The 21,519-nt window shown below is 39.6% G+C and overlaps 1 protein-coding gene across 1 annotated transcript in view; it reads right to left on the minus strand.

Annotated features, from left to right (window-relative positions):
- LOC124259151 (FH1/FH2 domain-containing protein 3-like) overlaps positions 1-9,033 on the minus strand; it is a 144,017-nt gene extending 134,984 nt beyond the window's left edge. Inside the window, 1 exon segment of the mRNA XM_046693247.1 lies at positions 8,647-9,033. Coding sequence (XP_046549203.1) covers positions 8,647-8,694 — 48 coding nt within the window. The 5' untranslated portion in view covers positions 8,695-9,033.
- Between the last annotated feature and the right edge of the window lie 12,486 nt (positions 9,034-21,519).

A 21,519-nucleotide genomic window follows, 5' to 3' on the forward strand; every position in this document is an offset into this window, starting at 1 on the left:
ACTGGTTTGCCACTAAGTGAGATGTGAATGACTGATTATTCGATTGTCTAGGGGATGAAATGGTGGCGAATGGCGAGGGTATTAATCGTAATAGAATATATTTCCCTGTATTACCCGGGATGTCACTGAAGCGACAAGAGGTCAGTAAAACGTATTTGTATTATGTCCTACACGTATATCCAAAAGAATTATGACAGTTGTTTGTGCCAGAGCAATTACATCAGATGTTTTCTGGCAGCGAGGCTGGAATATTGGTAAACGGCATAAAACACTGCCTCACATCAGTGAAAGAGCGAAAGCCGTTATATACATTACATGTTAACGTATTTTCGCCATTAGTAGATATAATAATATATGCTCCAAATATTCTCCTGGCAAACAGTACGCCTTGTCTGTCATCGTCCTGTCTGAGAACTGATGGCAGCAACCAATCCTATCTCACAATGTACATGTGCTCCATCATGTAAGGGAATAACGATCTATAACGCCCGCCAGCCTGACGCTTGGACCGCTGCAGGAAAGCTGCATGTCATAGGCCAGTCTAAATTTGTCCATGAAAGTTAAAAGGAACAAAACAGGCATTCATTGGGGAGATATTAGTGGAACTGGTGCCCAGACATACGCAATTAGAAACACATGATATCAATATACGTGTTGTCGGGAATAGTCACACATAATCAAGTTCCTGTTGCCAGGGCTTTGTGGCAGATCTGCGTGTCCAATTAAACTGTCAGTAACTGACAAGCTATTTCAATAGAACATTAAGGAAACACCACATGACCTCGCTATAATCACATTAACACGCAATGCACTGCATCTAATCCTCGGAATGTCACAGAGGCGACTAATGGAATCGGGTGGTCGGGCTCGCTGACTTGGTTGACAAATGTCATCGTAGATCGATGCTCATGCTGTTGATCACTGGATTGTCGGGTCCAGACTCGACTCAATTGTTACCGCAGCCATATAGCTGGAAATTCCCGAGAGCAACAAACACAGACATCAGTGGACGACATTGCCTTCACCAATAACTTTTGGAAAATTAGCCAATAAAACAAACGTTTTATCAACTAAGGAGGGTTTTTTTCAATTATTATTAAATATTGCAGACTCTGCCAACCATATTGGAAACCCGTCTGTATGAAATCATATCCTTGTTGTGCTTGAAACTGCTAATATTACGAGACAGAAAACGGAATGTATTTTCTATATTTTATTTTATTACGTCTGTTAAGAAGTTTGGTCAGGCTCCAACTTGTTTTTCTATTATTGTCATTTCTATAAGAGAACCTGCCATATTTACGTCTTCTGTTGCAAATAAAATATACTATGTTTGAGCCAGTATATCAGGTTACAAAAGCCCTAAGAAATCTGCCTTGAGAAATCTGCCATTAGTTATAGTGGTTCTCTTCTTATTCACAGTCTACAGTGACAGTGAAACAAACAGATCACTGGCCATCCTCAACTATATAGTGATACATATATGTCACTGGTCCAAATTCCAATATGATGAAGACAGTCGTAGCAAGGGGAGATAATCTAGTGGGTAAAGTATCCCCATTTCGATTGGCTAATGCGTGAAGCCGCTTTTAGCACTGGGGACACCAGACAGGGGACACCAGACATGAGCTTCACACATTGTTCCAGTAACAGAGTTGAAGATGGTGACGCCAGTGCCCATAGCTGTATGAGTGGTACGGACTGTTTGGGCCAAAGGTACTTATCATAATAGAATAGGGACGATCAAAATAGTCAGTACATAATCAGCAACTGGAATCAGTATTTTAAAACACCACTAGACAAGAATATTAGGGACCGTTCATAATTTATGGCTAAAGGGGTGATGGTGATTTTTATGAAATAGCATGTTCAATGTGAATGACCCACCCCAGCCCCCAATTTTTTTTTATAAAGTAAGTGAACCCGGTTTCCATACCCCACATGGGTACAATGTGTGAAACCCATTTCTGGTGGCCCCCTCCGTAATATTGCTGGAATATTGCTAAAAGCAGCGTAAAATTAAAACTCACTCACTCACAGTGTCATCTGACTATTTCCAGAACGGTAGAGTGACAATGTCGGATGTATTTATGGACCGTTCATAATTTATGGATAGGCGGGTGATGATGGGGAGCAATATGTTTAAAATTATGCTTATAAATTATGGGAAGGGGGGTCATTGATTTTGTACATGACATTTTATTTTGTACATCAATTTTAGAGGGGGTCATCCACATTGTACATGCTTCTCCATAAAAATCATCATCACCCCCCTAGCCATAAATTATGAACGGTCCCTTATTTCGAAGAAAATACCAATACATGTAAACGAAGGACTTTGCCTTGCTGCCAATGACATCATAACATCAGATAATTCTATGTTTTACATAAAGTTTACTTGCATAATCTATGTAAGGGTCGTGATGATAGTTTTGGGGGTTAACTTACAGAGATACCAGTACTATCATGGCTGGTTTTCTGTTATCCTAAAGAATACCCATGGGTTGTACCTGTCTGAATGGATGCACGCCACATAGTGGCAACATACCTTCTGATCAAGTCTGACATTTCATGCGGGCCGACCTAGCGGTATTTCTGACTATCCAGTGATATATCCGTCTTGGGAACTTCATATGAAACCGCCAATGACGCAATAGCTAGATTGCACACACGGGCTTGACTTGGCGTGGTATAACTCAATATATTGACCAGGCTCCCGTTTGGACTAAAAGCGGTAACCTACCTACCGACTCATTCACTGGTAAAGTTCAACGAACCCTCATATGTGAGGTCACAGTGTTACGCTGACATTTGACCTTACCGAGCGCTGAAACATACACTGCACTATTATAACATACACGTTTATTTTACAACTAACCATAGTCCATTTTATTTAGTTACAAATATATTATAGGTATAAAAAAATTCTACATGCCATTCTACATGAAAACGATACGTATTGCGATACGTTGATCGAAAACCGGTATTTTGACATGCATTCGGAAAACTTGGTAACACTCGAAATCTTCGGATATTTCCGTCTTTACACCGGAAGCCATGCGTGTGGTGTAAATGGTGACCCTAACAACGAACATGTACTACGGCAAAGGCATCGGAAGGCACGTTTTGGGTTGAAAAGTAGATGGAACTATTGGTGTCGGTATGTAAAATATGCAATGGTAAAGTAGTTTTCATTAAAGCTTAATCAGGCATAGTGATTTTGTTGTGTTTTTGCTTTATAAATCAAGCATTAACGTCCTGCAATATATTGCAATACATATCGCAATACATGCTTTCGCATTGTAATATATCGCAATATGAAAAATTCTTTGCAATACCCACCCCTACATTCTACTTATATGTACACCTGACATGTATGAAACAGTTCTATGAGTCAATGAAAGAAAATAGATATAATTGAAGTGGAGTCGTAGATATTCGACTGCAGCGACCATTACCATGAGAGCCACCTGGCCTATAATTAAAGCATTAATACCCGTGAAAATGTATCTGTAGCGGATCGATTCGATACTCTCGTTTTGGTTGCGTATCAGGACCTTGGTCTATTTTAGAAAACAATATGATTCATGATTTGAGCCAGCCCTTCTCATCTATACAACACGGCTTTGTACAGGAGAATTGACATGTACGGGGGAAATTACTTGTACAGGAGAATTGACATGTACAGGACGGTTGACTTGTACAGGAGAATTGACTTTGGGATAGGGAATGGATTGCTACTGTCACTCGCATTATGCTGATAAGAATACCGGTACTAATCACGTGTTTTGGTTTATCTGGATCGTACAAACTGTTTTTAAAGCCCTCATATGGGTAAGTTGCAATCCGCAACGCTGTTTCAATTAAATCCATGTAAGTAAAGGTAAGATATTTTAAAGATGATGGTCTTAATTGATAGGTTTCCGACGTCACCCGTAAAGATCCCGTGAATTGGTCTCCAGTAACCCATGCTTGTCGTAAGAGGCAACTAACAGGATCGGGTGGTCAGGCCCGCTGACTTGGTTGACACATGTATGACATCCCGTTTGTGTAGATCGATGTTCATGCTGTTGATCACTGGATTGTCTGGTCCAGACTCAGTTATTTACAGACCGCCGCCATATAGCTGGAATATTCCTTTAAACAACAACAACCAACCAACCAGCACACGGCGTATTATCTGTTTTTATTGGCATATTTATCGATTTTAATAAATGACAATCAAACCGATTAAATATGTGAACCTAAATATATCATTTTAAAAACCGTTTTGTTATAATGTAATCGGAGTGGGCCAGATAATGAGAAGCAGTATTTATTATTGGGAGCATTTTGGTAGTGTGTGGTCATGGAGCCCAGGTCACAAATCAAAACGTTGGTCGCGGACAATGCTTGGACTGGTGAGCGTATTTGGCAGCTTGACTCCTGAGAGTTTCTAGGACTTCTTGTCCTGCCCCACAACGAAGCGAACGTGACACATGTGGTCTCACCTTTGGGAAATGAGTTTGTTCATGAACTGCCTCTGTTCACACAGCAGTGACAGGGGGTATTAATGCCCCCAAAATATCAGTGAAATACCTGTACAGAGTAATGTGCCCCAAAACCTATACCAAGGAGGGTACAGCTGTACAGAGGGTACATGGCCCAAAATACAGAGGGGTACAGAGGGTTTCATGGCCCAAAAATGAGGGTACAGTGCCCCAAAATACCTGGTACAGAGGGTATCCATTTTGGACTATTTTTAGGCAGCCCGATGGCCCAAAAATACCTATACAGAGGGCACATACCCCTGGGTACAGAGGGCACATTAATGCAGAGGGTACATGTACAGAGGGATACAGTGCCCCAAAAATACCTGTACAGAGGATACAGTGCCCCAAAATACCTATAAAGAGGGTACAGTGCCCTAAAATACCTGTACAGAGGGTACAGTGCCCCAAAATACCTATACAGGGGTACATGCCCCTAAATACCTGTACAGAGGGTACATGCCCCAAAATACCTGTACAGAGGGTACAGTGCCCCAGTGCTCCACGTTACGGGAGTAGAGCGTATGTTAGGTAAATGTATTGAACACCTGTTATTGGTTACAGCGCCCTCCGTTAACTCCCCACCTGATGTAAACTGTATCCCCACGAACTCTAGACTCGACGAAATGCCAGTTATTCGCATATAGGTAAAAACCTGGAGCCAAATGTCAGAATCTGCCTTACAGCTCTAGTGATTAATGCAAATAACAGCACAGAATTCGTTACTCGATACCTGGCCCGCTGCCAACAGATCGGGCCTCCATGTCATCGCGTCAGTTGCAGAAGAAGGCTGAGTATGAAAAAGGGTCTTGTCTTTTTACGTCACAGTTAACTGCTTGTCACACAAGGAGTGCAGTGTCTGTTTGGTGGTTTATGACCACCATTTATTTACAAGGTATAAAACATAGCACTAAGGTTTTGTGTAGCTGTGTAACTGTTACCTACTGATACAGCAGCCTCAACGCACTTTCGCAACATCAAACCAAAGCTTTTGATAGCCTTTAGAGGCCAAACACCTGATATTGTGAGGGTTGTGACGAGGAGATGTACGTGTCCCCGCAAATGCCCGAAATACATTATGTCTCACACTGCTTGACAAAATCGAAATTGTCGGCCACAATAGTTCTTGTGTTCTTTCGAGTTGAGTTAGGCTTTACGTGATAGTGACGAGATCAAGTCTGCATTCATAAACATTTTAGTACAAAGTCAAAATGACTTTTTATTTTGGTGTTCTTTAGAAAGATGTGAAGCCCATTTCTGGCGTCCCTCGCGGCGTAAAACTCATCCACTCACTTTAGAAAGAAATACTTGTACTCATAGTTTTAATTGCAAAAGGACTGTAGCTGAAACAAAATCCAAACAGTGTCGATACATAATCCCAGGCTAGGTGTCATCACCACACGCACGCACGCACACACACACACTGAAATCTCTCGAAATATATCACGCAGACTAGACTCAACCCTTTACTATTGATTCACGGTCTGACTAAATGGAAACAAAATGGATCCATACGGCTAGGAGTTGTGCAAGACGTACCCACCTACCTATAGTTCTCTGTTTATATTGGCACATGAATAAATGATAAATTCCTGAAACAAATACATGTCGATCGGTAATCAGGTGTGTATTGCAACATCGCGACGGGAGGGTTTGGGGAGGGAGGGTTGAGGGGATGGGGTCACCACATGTGGTAGACTGCTGCAATGATATAGACATCGCCATACGTACTGGGGCTGAGGTCATCAGCGCTTCATGGGGGTCTGGCCCCGCTGGCATCGTCACAACGACATCAACACGGGGGTCGTAACAACACCAAATGTGCAGAACCAATTTTTTGGAAAGACCTTTACACCAACATGTTCTTCAAAATTGGTCTTTCTTATTTCTCGTATTACACACTGGATAAAGCTTACTTTTATGTTTTGTCAATGATAAAACCGCTTGATTTATCATACTAGTGTGTTTGGCCCGACTGGAATACAACAACCCAGTGATATGACTAATATATTAATAATCTTCTTGGAATACTTTAACATTAGACTAACACCTAGTCTCTGAAATGAATATATTTTACCAAAAAACGGTTACTAGATTTTGTTCATAAAATATAAGAGACAGAGACTATCCATTTTCTGAACTGTGGCAATTTAGACACAACACATGTTCTAGACTTGCTGTATTGGGTGTATTTGTTTCAGAGCCTCTATGACAGACTAACTTTTACATCTATCAAAGTTAGTACATACATTTTACATACACTTCTAAAATGTGTGGACATGTTTTCCTTCCGCTCTTGGAGTCGCGGTATTGTAATGTGCATCTGGATATCGACGTATTATATGATGTATACATCTGCCAATGTAAACACATTGTCACAGGTAGTAAAGCACATATTAATGGAGAGCCAGTCAAATGATACCTAAATAGTCCGCAGTTCACTTCAGACTCGTGGGGGCGTTGGGTAGCCTAGCGGTTAAAGCGTTCGCTCGTCACGCCGAAGACCCATGTTCGATTCCCCAAAGAAAGAGGTACAACGTGTGAAGCCCATTGTGCGGTTCCCCGCTAAAAGCGGCGTAAAACGAAGCCCACTCACTCACTGTGACTAGTGGCCTTATAATAGATGCTGAGAAATAACTAGTCGGTCTAGATGTTCACTATTACGGACTAGTGGCTGTGTCTGTTGCTGATACTGTAATATTTTTATTTTAGCTTTATACTTTTCATGGATTTGGCTACATTATACAACACAGTGTTACATCGATGTCTAGATAGAACTTTACATTTCGTGTCTGTTCCTACCAGATGAATTATATTGATGTTGATTAAAAGTTTAGCTGTATACACATTCCACTGTATCTGTTGATGAGCTGTGTGGCGCAACTGACAAACTGGCACGTGTGGGGGTGCTCCTGTTCGGGGATCTCGTAACATGACAAGCCAGCCACAGCCCCCCTCCCACCCTTGCCCCGTCCCTCTCCCGCACGCGCACACAGCTGCATACGTGCATCACAATCTCGCATACATGCACAATAATCTCGGTAACACAAAAACATCTCCTGACGATGAGGTAACAGGAAAGTGTGGTAGAACTGCTCATGTCTCGCTATCAGTTAGCAGTACATATCAACCTTGTGGAAATATACGAAGGTTTTATACCCATGTATCTAGCGGCTTGGATAAATAGGAACAAGGGGAAATCGATCTGACCTGTATGATTCGTTCCTTAACGAAACACATCATAGATTCCAGTAATGTTTGGCCAATGGTCTTTGCTACATATACTCAAAGTTACCGTACGATTTCGAACCCCGCTGTTTCGGTTTCCCTTCAAAGTCGTTATTCCATAGTCTTTTCAGTACGTATATAGTTCTTATATAGTCACTTTTTGTATATTACACATTTTCCAGATATATTCAAATAAAACCTCTATTTTATCAAGATGGGTGGCAGATTCGGCGTTAAGATATATCATAAAAAGTATCTTTTTTCTGATAGGAACTTTGATTACTCGTTACGCGAGTACGGAAGAGATACGTAATTACTCGGTCATGAAACTACCCAGGATACGGCATGAAATGTACGTACTCAAACTGGGTTCTGGCATGAGAAGGGAGAGAGAAAAATTCCAAATATATTACAATGTCTAAATTTTGGTGCGGATTCTGATCAATGTATCATCTTTCTCGGCATGAAAACCTTTAACATTTCGATATTTTGCTCTTGCGTCAATATCAGGTTTGAAGACACGGTACGTTTATACTAGAATCTTAAATAATAACTATTGGCACATGTATAATAACAATACGTAGATAACAGCCACATCTTGGCCATAATCAGAGTAAACATGTTTTATCCTTCACTTCGGCCAGCCTCGACCAAACTATTCATCAACCAAATGAATTGAGACATTTCCAATTCCACAGACTTGAAGATGAAAGAAATAGTAGCCTTGTGTTAATTACTGCTCCAGGAAGGAGCACAGATGCGAAGTAGCACCTCTTCCGGGCATAACCACTAATCGTATGTCTACAACCTCTGACAGCGAGGCAAGGTGTTCTCTATACCTACAGATGTAGATCTACAGCGGGCAAAAGAAAACAAAATGAACACTTACGTTGTAGTACCCCAGATCCCTCGACAGGGAGTTCCTTCGCTGATACATGGTGCGAGTATTGAGGGCTCCTTCTGTCTCTACATCGTGGTCAGTACCTCGCCATCACTGGCGGCAGCAACCATTCATGCAGTATCCCAAGCGGCCAATTGTCGTCTGCTCCCCTCGCTAGTCTCGTCTGATCTCGTGAGATGAGCCAACTCTCGTAAGCATCATCGAGTCATCCGGATTTATCTCCAACGTCTTTCGCTCAAAATGGAACCTTGAAATATCGTATTTCTCGATAACTTCTGCCCCTAAAGATGTTATAGCAACCAGTTTTCCCACATAACATACGTCCTTATCATCGAATAAAAACTGAAATTACAAAACACGCAGCGAAGCCTCGGAATCCTTTTTCATGTGATGGGTAGTTCTCAAAGCTGTGGTCCGTTCTCCTTGGCAACGGTCTGGAAGTCCGTATCTAAGGAGGTATGAAATCTCATCCGTGTTCAAGAGATAGAGAGAGGGTCTTCCCTATGTGCCTTCAGAGGGGGTCGTTATATCATTAGTTGCGTGTGGGGCTAGCCGGCGGAATTACTTTAGTATGAAAAACACGTGCATGGCGAAAATGCCAGTTGCTCTGATGTATTAATAGACAGGTTCACATGGCGCATCGTGTTGTCTGATTGTTTACTCTGTACATCATTGTTTGACGTACTCCTGTCTTCAGCTTGAGAACGTATACACCTTGTGGATATTTCATCGTCGGAAATATGTTTACAATGGCTACCGGTAACAAGGTGACCGGTTCTAGGTCGCCGTGGTGTACGTTAGGATTTCTAACTATTCTTACAAATACATATACTCATTCACATTGATTACATACACTTATCTGTGAGGTATTTCAAAGTTATGGGTATATATATATATTGCAGATTTCTTCATGCGCCTTTTCCACGTCAGCAGATATGCTCAAGGCGCAACAATGACAGATTAAAAGAGTCTCCCACATTTATACAGCAATATGTACACGTCCAAATAGAGTTCCTAATAATACATTGAAAACAGGTATGTTTTGAGTCCTGACTTGAATGCGGCAATACTATCAGAAACTTTCAGATTGTATGGGAGTGAATTCCACAAGGTTGGGGCTGCATATGAAAAAGTTCGGTTTCCAAAAGTTTTAAGCCTGAAGTTTGGCACAAACAGAATGTTTACAAACGGTATGGTTTTGCTATTTCCTCGACTTCAAATTCAGGTGATGAAGAGATTATCAAAGTCTGCCCCCGACTTCTAAACAAAAGCGACAAACAATGAACGTGTTTATCTTCTGAGGATCATGAACACATGTTATTTCTATGGACCATGAACATATGTTTACTTCTATGGATTATGAACATATGTTCATTTTTATGGATCATGAACATTTTATATTTCTATGGATCATGCTCATTGTTTATTTCTATGGATCATGAAGATGTTTTATTCTGTGGATCATGAACATATGTCTACTTTCTGAGAATCATGAGTGAGTGAGTGGTTTTAGTTTTACGCCGATTATAGCTATATTCCAGCAACATCACGACGTGGGACACCAGAAATGGGCTTCACATATTGTACCCATGTTGGGAATCGAACGCGGGCCTTCGCTTTAACCACTAGGCTACCCCACCGCCCCTCCGAGAATCATGAACATATGTTTAGTTTCTATGGACCATGAACATATGTTTGTTTCTATGGACCATGAACATATGTTCATTTTCTCTTGATCATGAATACATGTTTTATTAATCATATCACTTAGCATACTTATCGTCTTGACGTATACAAATATAATCTAAATCATTTAGTATTTACACGTTTTCAAGTAAAATAACAGTAACTTGAATACTGACGCTAAAAGGTGTTTCCTGATATATTTTTATCAGTATCGTCTACACAGTAAGCTACGTTTGCAACGAAGACACTTATAGTGAGTGAGTGGGTTTGGCTCTACGCCACTTTTAGCAATATTTCAGCAATATCACGGCAGGGGACACCAGAAATGGGCTTCACACATTGTACCCATTTGGGGAATCGAACCCGGGACTTCGGTGTGACGAGCGAACGCTTTAACCACTGGGCTACCCCACCGCCCCGAACTCACGGATACAACGAACTGTTTTGTTTGGGTGTTATATCTCAACCACCTGCCATATATTTAAATCGAACTACGGTTATAACGAACAAAAATACGTAGTCCCTTTGAGTTCGTTATGAATTACCTCACTGTATTTTAAATACACTCCACTCCCCTCCTATTCTTAACAACGTTGTAAATCTACTCTTACCCAACATCCAACCACCCCCTCCCTCCCTCCCAAGAAATGACAAGGGTAAAAAAGAAGATGTATCGCTGTATCGGCTCTTGTATACACATTAAGGAGATAGCTGGTAAAGTGGAAGTGAATCATGCCGAGCCAAGCTGTTAATATTATGTTACGTGTTCATGGTGTGATCAAGTGCTTGAAACACAGACTGTCAGTGTCTACAACCAACTGCAGCAATAACGGACTTGTGTTAACAAAGAAATGTTTGTACCACTGTCATGCCCCCACTGTTTAGGCTGTGATCCTTATCCCTTCATCTCGAAGTCGAGTATATCGAAGTTCTGTTATCTCACCAACTCACTACATATAGCCGTACCGATCCCTTTTCATAAAAACATCTCCAACTAAACGTATATAATTGTAGATATGTTTTTCGACGCCCTGTTTTTACAGTTATCTTGCCACTTACACTCATATTAATCTCTTATCTCGAACCAAATTTATCAATGTATGTAAACTGTAGTGCAAAACAAAGTATACACTTGAAAATTGGATTTGAACAAAAAAAGTACAAGCGTTATCAAAACGTTATTGGGCTGTAAACAGGTCCTGGAACACTGCTTACTAAAGGTACAGGGTAGACTTGCACAAGTCTCTATGGTAATAATTGATAGTTTAAATGATAATTTCTAAAAAAATATAAATAACAGGCTGGCTTCATTTGTACTGTCCCCGTATATAGACTTGCCTCTTTAAGGAACGAATATACTTTTCATCCATGGGCTTAGCATTCGGTACAGCCTGGGAGCAAGGCTAGGTCTAGGGCACACTTGCACAAAGCGATCTCAGCGGTAAGACCGTCTTAAGTCTATGTTAGAGTATGGGGGTTACGATCATCGTAACGTTAAGATCGCTTTGTGTAAGCGAGCCCTGAACACAGCTGTGATGTCCGTAGCACATACATAACTAGTTGGTTTAAGCTACAATCACACGTGAGCTCATCTTCTCCTTTACTCATCTGTTCTTTCTTATATACTCATGAAAAGAATAAAGGAACACACGAAAGTATACCTATACCCTTTTCCGGGTTTCTTGTCACGTTTTATATTGCACTATGGGTGACAATCAATAAATAAAGGAACACTTTCATGTTTTCCCATGTTTGTTCCATGAGTATATATAGTGACGGTGAGTCTGTATTTCTACACTGTGTTTATACTGATGTGTTTTATAACGCATAGCTAACGGTATCATATTCCCTTATATATTTCATCTATGTTTCTACCCGTAAAGATCCGGATTAGAATTTGTCTTCAGTAACACATGCAGTTACTCGACTTACTAACTTGGTTGATGCATATCATCGTATTCCAATCACTGGAGTGTCTGGTCCAGATTCGATTGTTTTAAGACCGCCGTAACATAGCTGACACATTGTTGAGAGCGGCGTCTAACAACAAACCAACAAAACATAGACTCATCGGGATTTGACTGTATGTTTGTTGCTTTGTTTCAGTTCTTTAGACTAACTTGTTTCTTTATTCTGCATTTAACAACATCCCAGATATAACCCGGTGTGTAAATAACCCAGACAATCCAGTGAGTTATATAATGAGCATCGATTTCCCGCAACCTAGTAAGCGAGTTTTACGTGCCGTTAGTCGCCTCTTACGAGAGGCAGGGCTTCTGAAAAGTTTTCTTACCCGGATTTTCACTCACACTTACTCTCTGAAAATATATACTGATATAAAGAAACAACTCCCTATGTTAGACGGGAGATTCCGCCCTGAATCTTTACAAGGGAATAAAATATACTGTGAGGCAGACCAGGAGAGACAATGTAAAGATAATTATGACGTATACATATTGATATCGTCATTCACATTGCCAGAGAATCGAAGGGACGTGTCTTAAAATATAGGAACTTGTAAGAGAAGTTATCTTCCTGTTTGGCATACATAAAATTATACAGTGTGTGCGTGGAGGAGTCTGCGTGTGCGTGCACGTACGTGTGCGTGTATGCGTTAATGTGCGAGTGAGTATACGTGTATGTGTGTGAGTGCGTGTGTGACGGGGTGGGAGAGGACGCTGTGTAGCTAACCCTTCAGATTGCAGGGAAAAATATATTACAATGATAAATGAAACAAAAGACGGTATCACCCATACAAGCATGTTGTAGTAATGTTATTACGTTAGTTTAGCATGTAGGAAAGGCAGCCTAAGTCCTTTCGGAACTGGGACCAACACCGTGGGTGTTGGCGTGGGCTTGTACGTGGGTTTATCTCCGAATAACTGTAAATATGGTTTAGACACAGGGAATGATATGTAAACTACAGAGTGGACGCAACACCCAGGAACGCCTGGGCATGAATCTTAAAGACAGGTGCTATCATGTAGATAACATATATGACGCTCTATATACCACAACAGAGTTACCTGTGACGTTATCAACACAGGTCGTTAATCACACCGTCACATGACGCATCACTTTCAAACAGCTTGCAACCATTGCTCGTGCCACATTGGAACTGTTCCAACATGGTTTATCAGAATCCCAACAGTGTCATCGACGGTGTTATCAACTTCAAGTATGAATCACATTGCATTTCCGTTATCCATAACCGCACATGATTTTATTATCTCCCCTGATAGTATTGCCTACCAGGGGGCGCACCTGAGCTTCATTGATGCCGCCATGATGAGAATACCAATATTCTTTCGCATTTAAAGTGTTGATGTCGGCACAGTGATAGCAAACCGGTGTTGATTCAGAAATATGTTATTGCTAAAGCTACAGCTCCTATGTCTCTGTGGTTTAGCCGATAGAGCAACAGACCGGGGAGAGGAAGATCTGAAGTTCGATTCCCAAATCGCGTAATAAGAAAAAAGGCGAAAAGATTGTTCCGAAACACGTTCAGCTTAAAGGCACTATATCACACCACATTTCTCTAAAAATAAATAATGCATTTCTCTCAATAATACTAAATATCAGCCCTCAGGGAAAATCCCATATAATAATTATTTTAAAAACGTATTTACATTACAATATTAAATTAAAAAGTCCGAAAGAATTAATGCAACGTTGCATTAAATCGACTCTCGCGCCATCTACCGGCCGAACATTATTTCAAGCGAACCCCATAGAGTTATGTCCCTTGGAGCGCTCTTTACGAATATCCTTAGCACAACTTGTGATTGAAACCAGTTCGGCAAACACCGACAACACCGCGTGCGACAGTTTTCGATGTACGGAGCAACTGTTTACATTCCATACATGGCAAGAGTTCTCTGTTTGGAAGCTAATATTCTTCTCGAAGTTTCAATTATCGATTTCAGGGATACTAAGAATTTTATTACATCAGTAGGAAGCTAAAGTGAGTGCATATGCCCCAATATACTAGTATATAATATACAACGTCACCTTACACTGACATCTAGTCTCTGAAATGGACAAATTTTACTGAAAGAAAGTTTTTGAATTAAAACAAAATACAATCAGAAGGAGCACATTTTCAGAACTGCGGTAATCTAGACTTGCAACACATTCTAGACTTGCATGGGCTGCATTGGGTATATTTGTTTCAAGATCTGTTTGGCAGACTAAACGTCACCTCTACTGTATGTATGTATGTATGTATGTATGTATGTATGTATGTATGTATGTATGTATGTATGTATGTATGTATGTATGTATGTATGTATGTATGTATGTATGTATGTATGTATGTATATATGGAAGACATGTAAACTCACACTAATGTCATGCCAACGAAATAGGAACATTTTCTTTTTCAAGTAGTCCCCTTTAACCTATACAATTTCACAATTCCGGCTTCAATTCATCTGAAAGCTACCGATCACACTTACTCTCAGGATCAGCTTGTCTGAATCCACAATTCACAACATTCACTCCGACCAATACTTTAATACATTCCTACAATATGAAAAGTGAGACTTTATGGATGTCAATTTACAGCATTCACTCCGACCAATACTTTAATACATTCCTACAATATGAAAAGTGAGACTTTATGGATGTCAATTTACAGCATTCACTCCGACCAATACTTTAATACATTCCTACAATATGAAAAGTGAGACTTTATGGATGTCAGTTTACAGCATTCACTCCTACCAATACTTTAATACATTCCTACAATATGAAAAGTGAGACTTTATGGATGTCAATTTACAGCATTCACTCCAACCAATACTTTAATACATTATATATACAGAATATTTCAAAGAAGTTCTGAATGTAACAGGCAACTCGGTCGATCAACTCCATCTCGACAAAGCAGAGGAAATTCTACGTGATCACTGCAGTCTGTCATGTGATGTATGTCAGGATGATGACATTATGTACCTGCTCAATAGGGATATATCCGTAAAAGAGGTCAAGGCAGCTATTAGGAACTTAAAAGACGGCAAAGCAGCAGGTCCAGATGGTACAAAGACAGAGATGGTGAAATGTTGTGATGACTTACTCGCTCCATATCTAACTACCATCTTCAACGAGATATTAGTCACCGGAAATTATCCGATTGAGTGGGCCAAGGGTATAATCGTACCTCTTCACAAGAAAGGTGACGTCAACGATGTGAATAATTATAGAGGCATATCCCTCATGGATGTTTTTGGGAGAATATTTTGCTCAATTCTAAATGAACGTTTACAATCGTTTGCAGATGTTTATGATAAAATCCCCGAGGCCCAAGCAAGATTCAACAAGAACTACAGTACAACTGACAATATATTCACTCTTCAAAGTTTGATTCAGAAATATCTCTCAAAACGAGACGGTCGCTTTTATTGCATATTTGTGGACTTTAGAAAGGCCTTCGATTCAATTAATAGACAGCTTCTTTGGTACACACTAATCAGAAACGATATCCATGGCAGAATATCAAATGTGCTAAGGAATATGTACCCTAAAATGCAGTAAGCCGTGAGAACAGGCACCAACTCAATCTCCGACTATTTTCAATGTTTGAGCGGTTTGCGACAAGGGTGCGCTCTGAGCCCTTTCCCTTTTACAATATTCATTTCAGAATTACAAGTCATGTTGGGAAATGCCAATCTTAGAGGAATATTCGTCGACCCTGAATTTATGGAGCTGTTCCTGTTACTTTTTGCTGATGACCTATGTATATTCGACGATTCTGTAATTGGACTTCAAAGAAAAATTGATATTCTACACATCTACTGTCTGACATGGGGAGTGGAAGTCAACATGAACAAAACGGAAATCCTTGTCTTTCGGAACGGAGGCTTCTTACGAAATTATGAAAAATGGTATCTACACGGATCACAGATAAAATGCTCAACATATCATAACTATCTCGGAATAATGTTCTCCAATCGAGTGTCATGGACTAAATGTACTGAGACACTTACTACTAAAGCCACTAAAGCCCTATTTGCTATCAAACGGGTATCTTATAAATATCCAAATATGTCTGCAAGTGTTCTTTTCAAGCTCTTTGACAGTAAAATAAAGCCAATATTACTTTACGGTGCAGAAGTATGGGGTCACCAAGATAGACAAGCTATTAACAAATTCCACTCTAATTTTTGTAAATTTGTACTAGGTGTAGGTAAGCATGTGTCCAGTAACGCAGTATTAGCAGAATGCGGTAGATATTGTATTAGTATTGACTATCAAATTAAATGTATCCGGTACTGGTGTAAACTATTATGTATGGCTACCGATAGGTACCCCAAGCAATCTTATATTCTTTTGAAAAAGCTTGATGATTGTAGCAGAATTACTTGGGCATCTTATATAAGAATATTGTTAAACACGTATGGATTTGGTTTTGTGTGGGTAAGCCAAAAAGTTGGTAGTGTAAATGATTTTGTATTTATGTTTAAACAAAGACTTGTAGATTCTGCAAAGCAAAATATGTTTAGCAAAATAAATGAATCAGCACATTTATCTTATTACAAATCATTAAAGTCATTACTGGATGTTAAATACTATATTTCTAATGTACATCTAAAGGAATATCGCCGTTATTTATGCTTATTACGTATTCAACAATTGCCTCTCCTATGTAACGTAAGATGTCAAGATGACAGTGGGTTAGGCAAAATATGTAAAATGTGTAACCGCTATAATTTTGAAGATGAATTACTTTTTGTACTTGTCTGTGATGCATATGCAAATTTAAGAAGCATATACCTACCAGAATTTAATTGTCCATCTGTTTTAAGCAAATATCATAAGTTGTTAACATGCAAAGATAAGAATTTACTTATAAATATTTCATTATTTATTAAACATGCACTATCTAAAAGGAATTCTATCCAATGTTAGGAGAGACATGTATATATATACCTATGTATATGTTTAAACCATATTGTCTATATATCATATACCACTTTGCATTTATTGTACACGGGCCAATGGCCTATATACCGAAATAAATTCTTCTTCATCTTTAATACATTCCTACAATATGAAAAGTGAGACTTTATTGATGTCAACTTCTTTATTATGAGGAGCACGACGTCTCGGAGCATATCACTTCTAAAGGCTGTTCAAAAGACTTCCTACAACATGGCATGACAGTTTGCTAGGTGTAGACACTCCTTACATTACATTCACCTTGCATATATGGGCGCTTGGGTTGCCCACGTCCTATTTCATTGATTTCTTTGTTCATATGGTCAAGAGTTTTCTTTAATCAGTCTGATTTACCAGAGGTGTGTGTATATAGACACGTCTGGTTCAGTGGCTGCCTTGCTAGGAATCTTCCAGTCTGTTGAAACGGTGGTATCGACCGCAGACTGACTGGGTTCAGCGTGACATGACATGAGTGGTGTTAGATAGGGAAAGATTGGAAGATATTCGGACACCTTTCTGCTGAGTAGTGAGGATCCCCCTCCCCCTCTAAGCAGTTATTAGAATGTATTTTGTGAAAAAAGCAAAAACCTAATTTTCAAAACAAAATTTCCCACCCTGACCCCCTTTGGGGGATGATGGCGGGAAAAATCCCCCGCAACCAGCCTGCAAACACCTGGAATTTGAATGTACATATGATAAGCTTTCAAAAAAATATAGTCTTCAAAATTCCCCCAGAGAGGGAGGGTCACCTATATCAGCCCATGGACTATTCTAACACTCCTGGATCTTCTCCATAGGTAATAGCTGGTTAGTACATATACCTAGCTCAAAGGAGTGAGTGAGTATGGTTTTACGCCGCTTTTAGCAATATTCCAGCAATATCACGACGGGGACACCAGGCATTGGCTTCACACATTGTACCCATGTGAGGAATCGAACCCGGGCCTTTGACGTGACGAGCGAACGTTTTAACCACTAGGCTACCCAACCACCCTAGCTCAAAGGAGCTTGAAGGGGATGGAGGTTAGTACTTATGGTACGATTCATATATATTTGTTTGTTTATTTGTTTTTAAGGCCGCACATTTCCAGACATATGACGGAGATCTGTACATAACAGTCTGGACCAGACGATCTAGTGACTGACATCATGAGCGTTGATCTCAATTCCAATACGATAACTTACATGAACCAAGTCAGCGAACTTGGCCACCCGATCACGTTAGTGGCCTCTTACGACGCACATGGGTTGGTGTTAATATTTGTTTTGACTTACTTCATCTGGTTACATCGACACCGGGTACATCATACCACTGATATCCGGTTACATCTGGTATCGGATTACAACATGAATACCGATATCATGTTACAAAATGACTCTGATATCAGGTGACAAGGTACTGATATCAATTATTAGTTTTGTATTGATGACAGGTGACATCATATTATTGATATCAAGCTGATCCACTGATATCAGGCTACAACAGGTCATCTGATAAATGAGATGACGTCGCAATGAAGTAAGGTTATATGGATTTTACAGGTGTGTTCGTTTCTTCATTGACAGATATGTTGGTTTTATAATATGATACTGACGGATATGTTGGCTTTGTAACAAAATTCTCACAGATATGTTGGTTTTATAATACGATACTGACGGATATGTTGGCTTTGTAACAAGATACTGACAGATATGTTGGTTTTATAATACGATACTGACGGATATGTTGGCTTTGTAATAAGATACTGACAGATATGTTGGTTATATAATACGATAATGGCGGATATGTTGGCTTTGTAACAAGATACTGACAGATATGTTGGTTATATAATACGATAATGGCGGATATGTTGGCTTTGTAATAAGATACTGACAGATATGTTGGTTTTATAATACGATACTGACGGATATGTTGGCTTTGTAACAAGATTCTCACAGATGTATTGGTTTGATAATACGATACTGATTGAAATGTTGGCTTTGTAACAAGATACTGACAGATATGTTGGTTTTATAATACGATACTGACGGATATGTTGGCTTTGTAATAAGATACTGACAGATATGTTGGTTTTATAATACGATACTGACGGATATGTTGGCTTTGTAATAAGATACTGACAGATATGTTGGTTTTATAATACGATACTGACTGATATGTTGGCTTTGTAACAAATTTCTCACAGATATGTTGGTTTTATAATACGATACTGATGGATATGTTGGCTTTGTAATAAGATACTGGCAGATAGGTATGTTTTGTAATATTGCATTGACAGATGTGTTGGTTTTGTAATGCGGTACTGACAGATATGTTGGGCTAGAAATAAAATACTGACATATAGGCATGTGTTGTAATATTGTATTGGCAGACATGTTGGTTTCGTCATGACAATTTGATCCTATAGAAGAAGATCACATGACATGGCAAGTTGACCATATGACATGGCAAGTTGATCATATGACATGGCAAGAAGATCACATGACATGGCAAGAAGATCACATGACATGGCAAGTTGATCATATGACATGGTAAGAAGATCACATGATATGGGAAGAAGATCACATGGCACTGATAATTGAGATTACCTTGTTATGGACAGTTAACATTGGAATAAGATCATATGTTACTTAGCATAAATAACCATTCTCTTAACCTTAACCCATGACATTTGTATAAGGTAGACTACTGCGCAGTGATTGTGGTAGACCATTCACCCCTGGTCACTGTTAACTTGAAACATACTATAAGTATGTAAAGCATCGTTTCCGGAGCTTTTATGAAAAATATACGTTTGACATTCATCGCGTACAGACTTCACCTCGGAGTGGGTCATCTTAACCATGAACTACTTGTCTGGCAAACATTATCTGTGGAATCAGTGTGTTATGTTTAGAGTGGTCGTATTACCTTCAAGTACTGTAGCAAAACCAGTTCAGTATGCCTGTTGCACAGGGACCTAGGTACTCACTGGCCAATCTGTTGCTTACAACTTATACCCTGAAAGTACTTTCAGTAATTAGCTTTGGTTTTAGGATGATTAAGGTGTTTCGTTCGTCCAACGATAGGACTTTTCTATCAGTAATGAATTACTTTCTGATCAATGTGTTGGAATTTGAAATAAATGATTATTACGTTTGTAAAATACCAACAGGTTGAATTATGACGACTTCGATTTGTTCCTTTTAGTTAGTTAATGTTATCCGAATGTGAAGACCGCTTCTTTGGTCCAGCAGAGCGTATACCCGGAGAGCGTAATGTTGGGGGTTCGATCCCAGGCGCGTTATAGCCAAAGAAGCTAAATGGTGATAGCTGTCGTTACCCTGCCTGACATCGCCTAGATAGAGATAACGAAAGGTTAATTTCGGTACGGTGCAATTTATCATGCAACAATTTGTAATATGCCAAGGGTTTGGTCTTCTGGAAGGTAGACCTGGCAGTGCCGTTCCAGCTATTGAAGTGCTGATGCCAGATAAGGTTTTTAATGTGTTTATGTTAATGACAGTCAGTTTTACATGACTGACTGACTGACTGACTGAGTTTAGTTTTACGCCGCTTTTAGCAATATTCCAGCAATATCACGGCGGGGGACACCAGAAAAGGGCTTCACACATTGTACCCATGTGGGGAATCGAACCGGGGTCTTCGGCGTGACGAGCCAACGCTTTAACCATTAGGCTACCCCACCGCCCAGTTTTACATGAGCTGTGGTAGATAAGATGTGTTAGCCATTTTAAAACAATGCCAATTGTTTCGAAAACTAAATGGTTATATGCAATAGTGTCAATATAATATCAAAATTAAGTATACACCTATGTTTTTAAAAATATAACAAAACATCAATTATATTCGATGGTGATGTATTTGATACTAGTGTTTAGGACCTTACATTTGCACTGGTTTGGCGACTGAAACGTTTTGATAAAGATCGTAAGATTTAATAGAATCTGGTCTATTGTGTATACTTTCCTTTGTCCAGTAGTGTATTTCCTATGTTTCTATGTTGCTTACATTCACAGTGTCACACGAACAGTCTACAATATGGCGTTTCAGATGTTCGATATTAGAGACATCGATATTATGAAGAAATATTGATTATGTAGGCAATATTAAATATATGAAACGTGATTCATATTCTGCACATGTTTGGTATCCTGTACAAAGTCAAGTAAACACGTCTCTGATCGACTACACAGCCTGATACTGAAGAGATGAAGACCCAAGGATTGGGAACA

Source organism: Haliotis rubra, unplaced genomic scaffold, assembly GCF_003918875.1.
Source record: "Haliotis rubra isolate DU_JTF1 unplaced genomic scaffold, ASM391887v1 Scf710, whole genome shotgun sequence".
Taxonomy (NCBI): Eukaryota; Metazoa; Mollusca; class Gastropoda; order Lepetellida; family Haliotidae; genus Haliotis; species Haliotis rubra.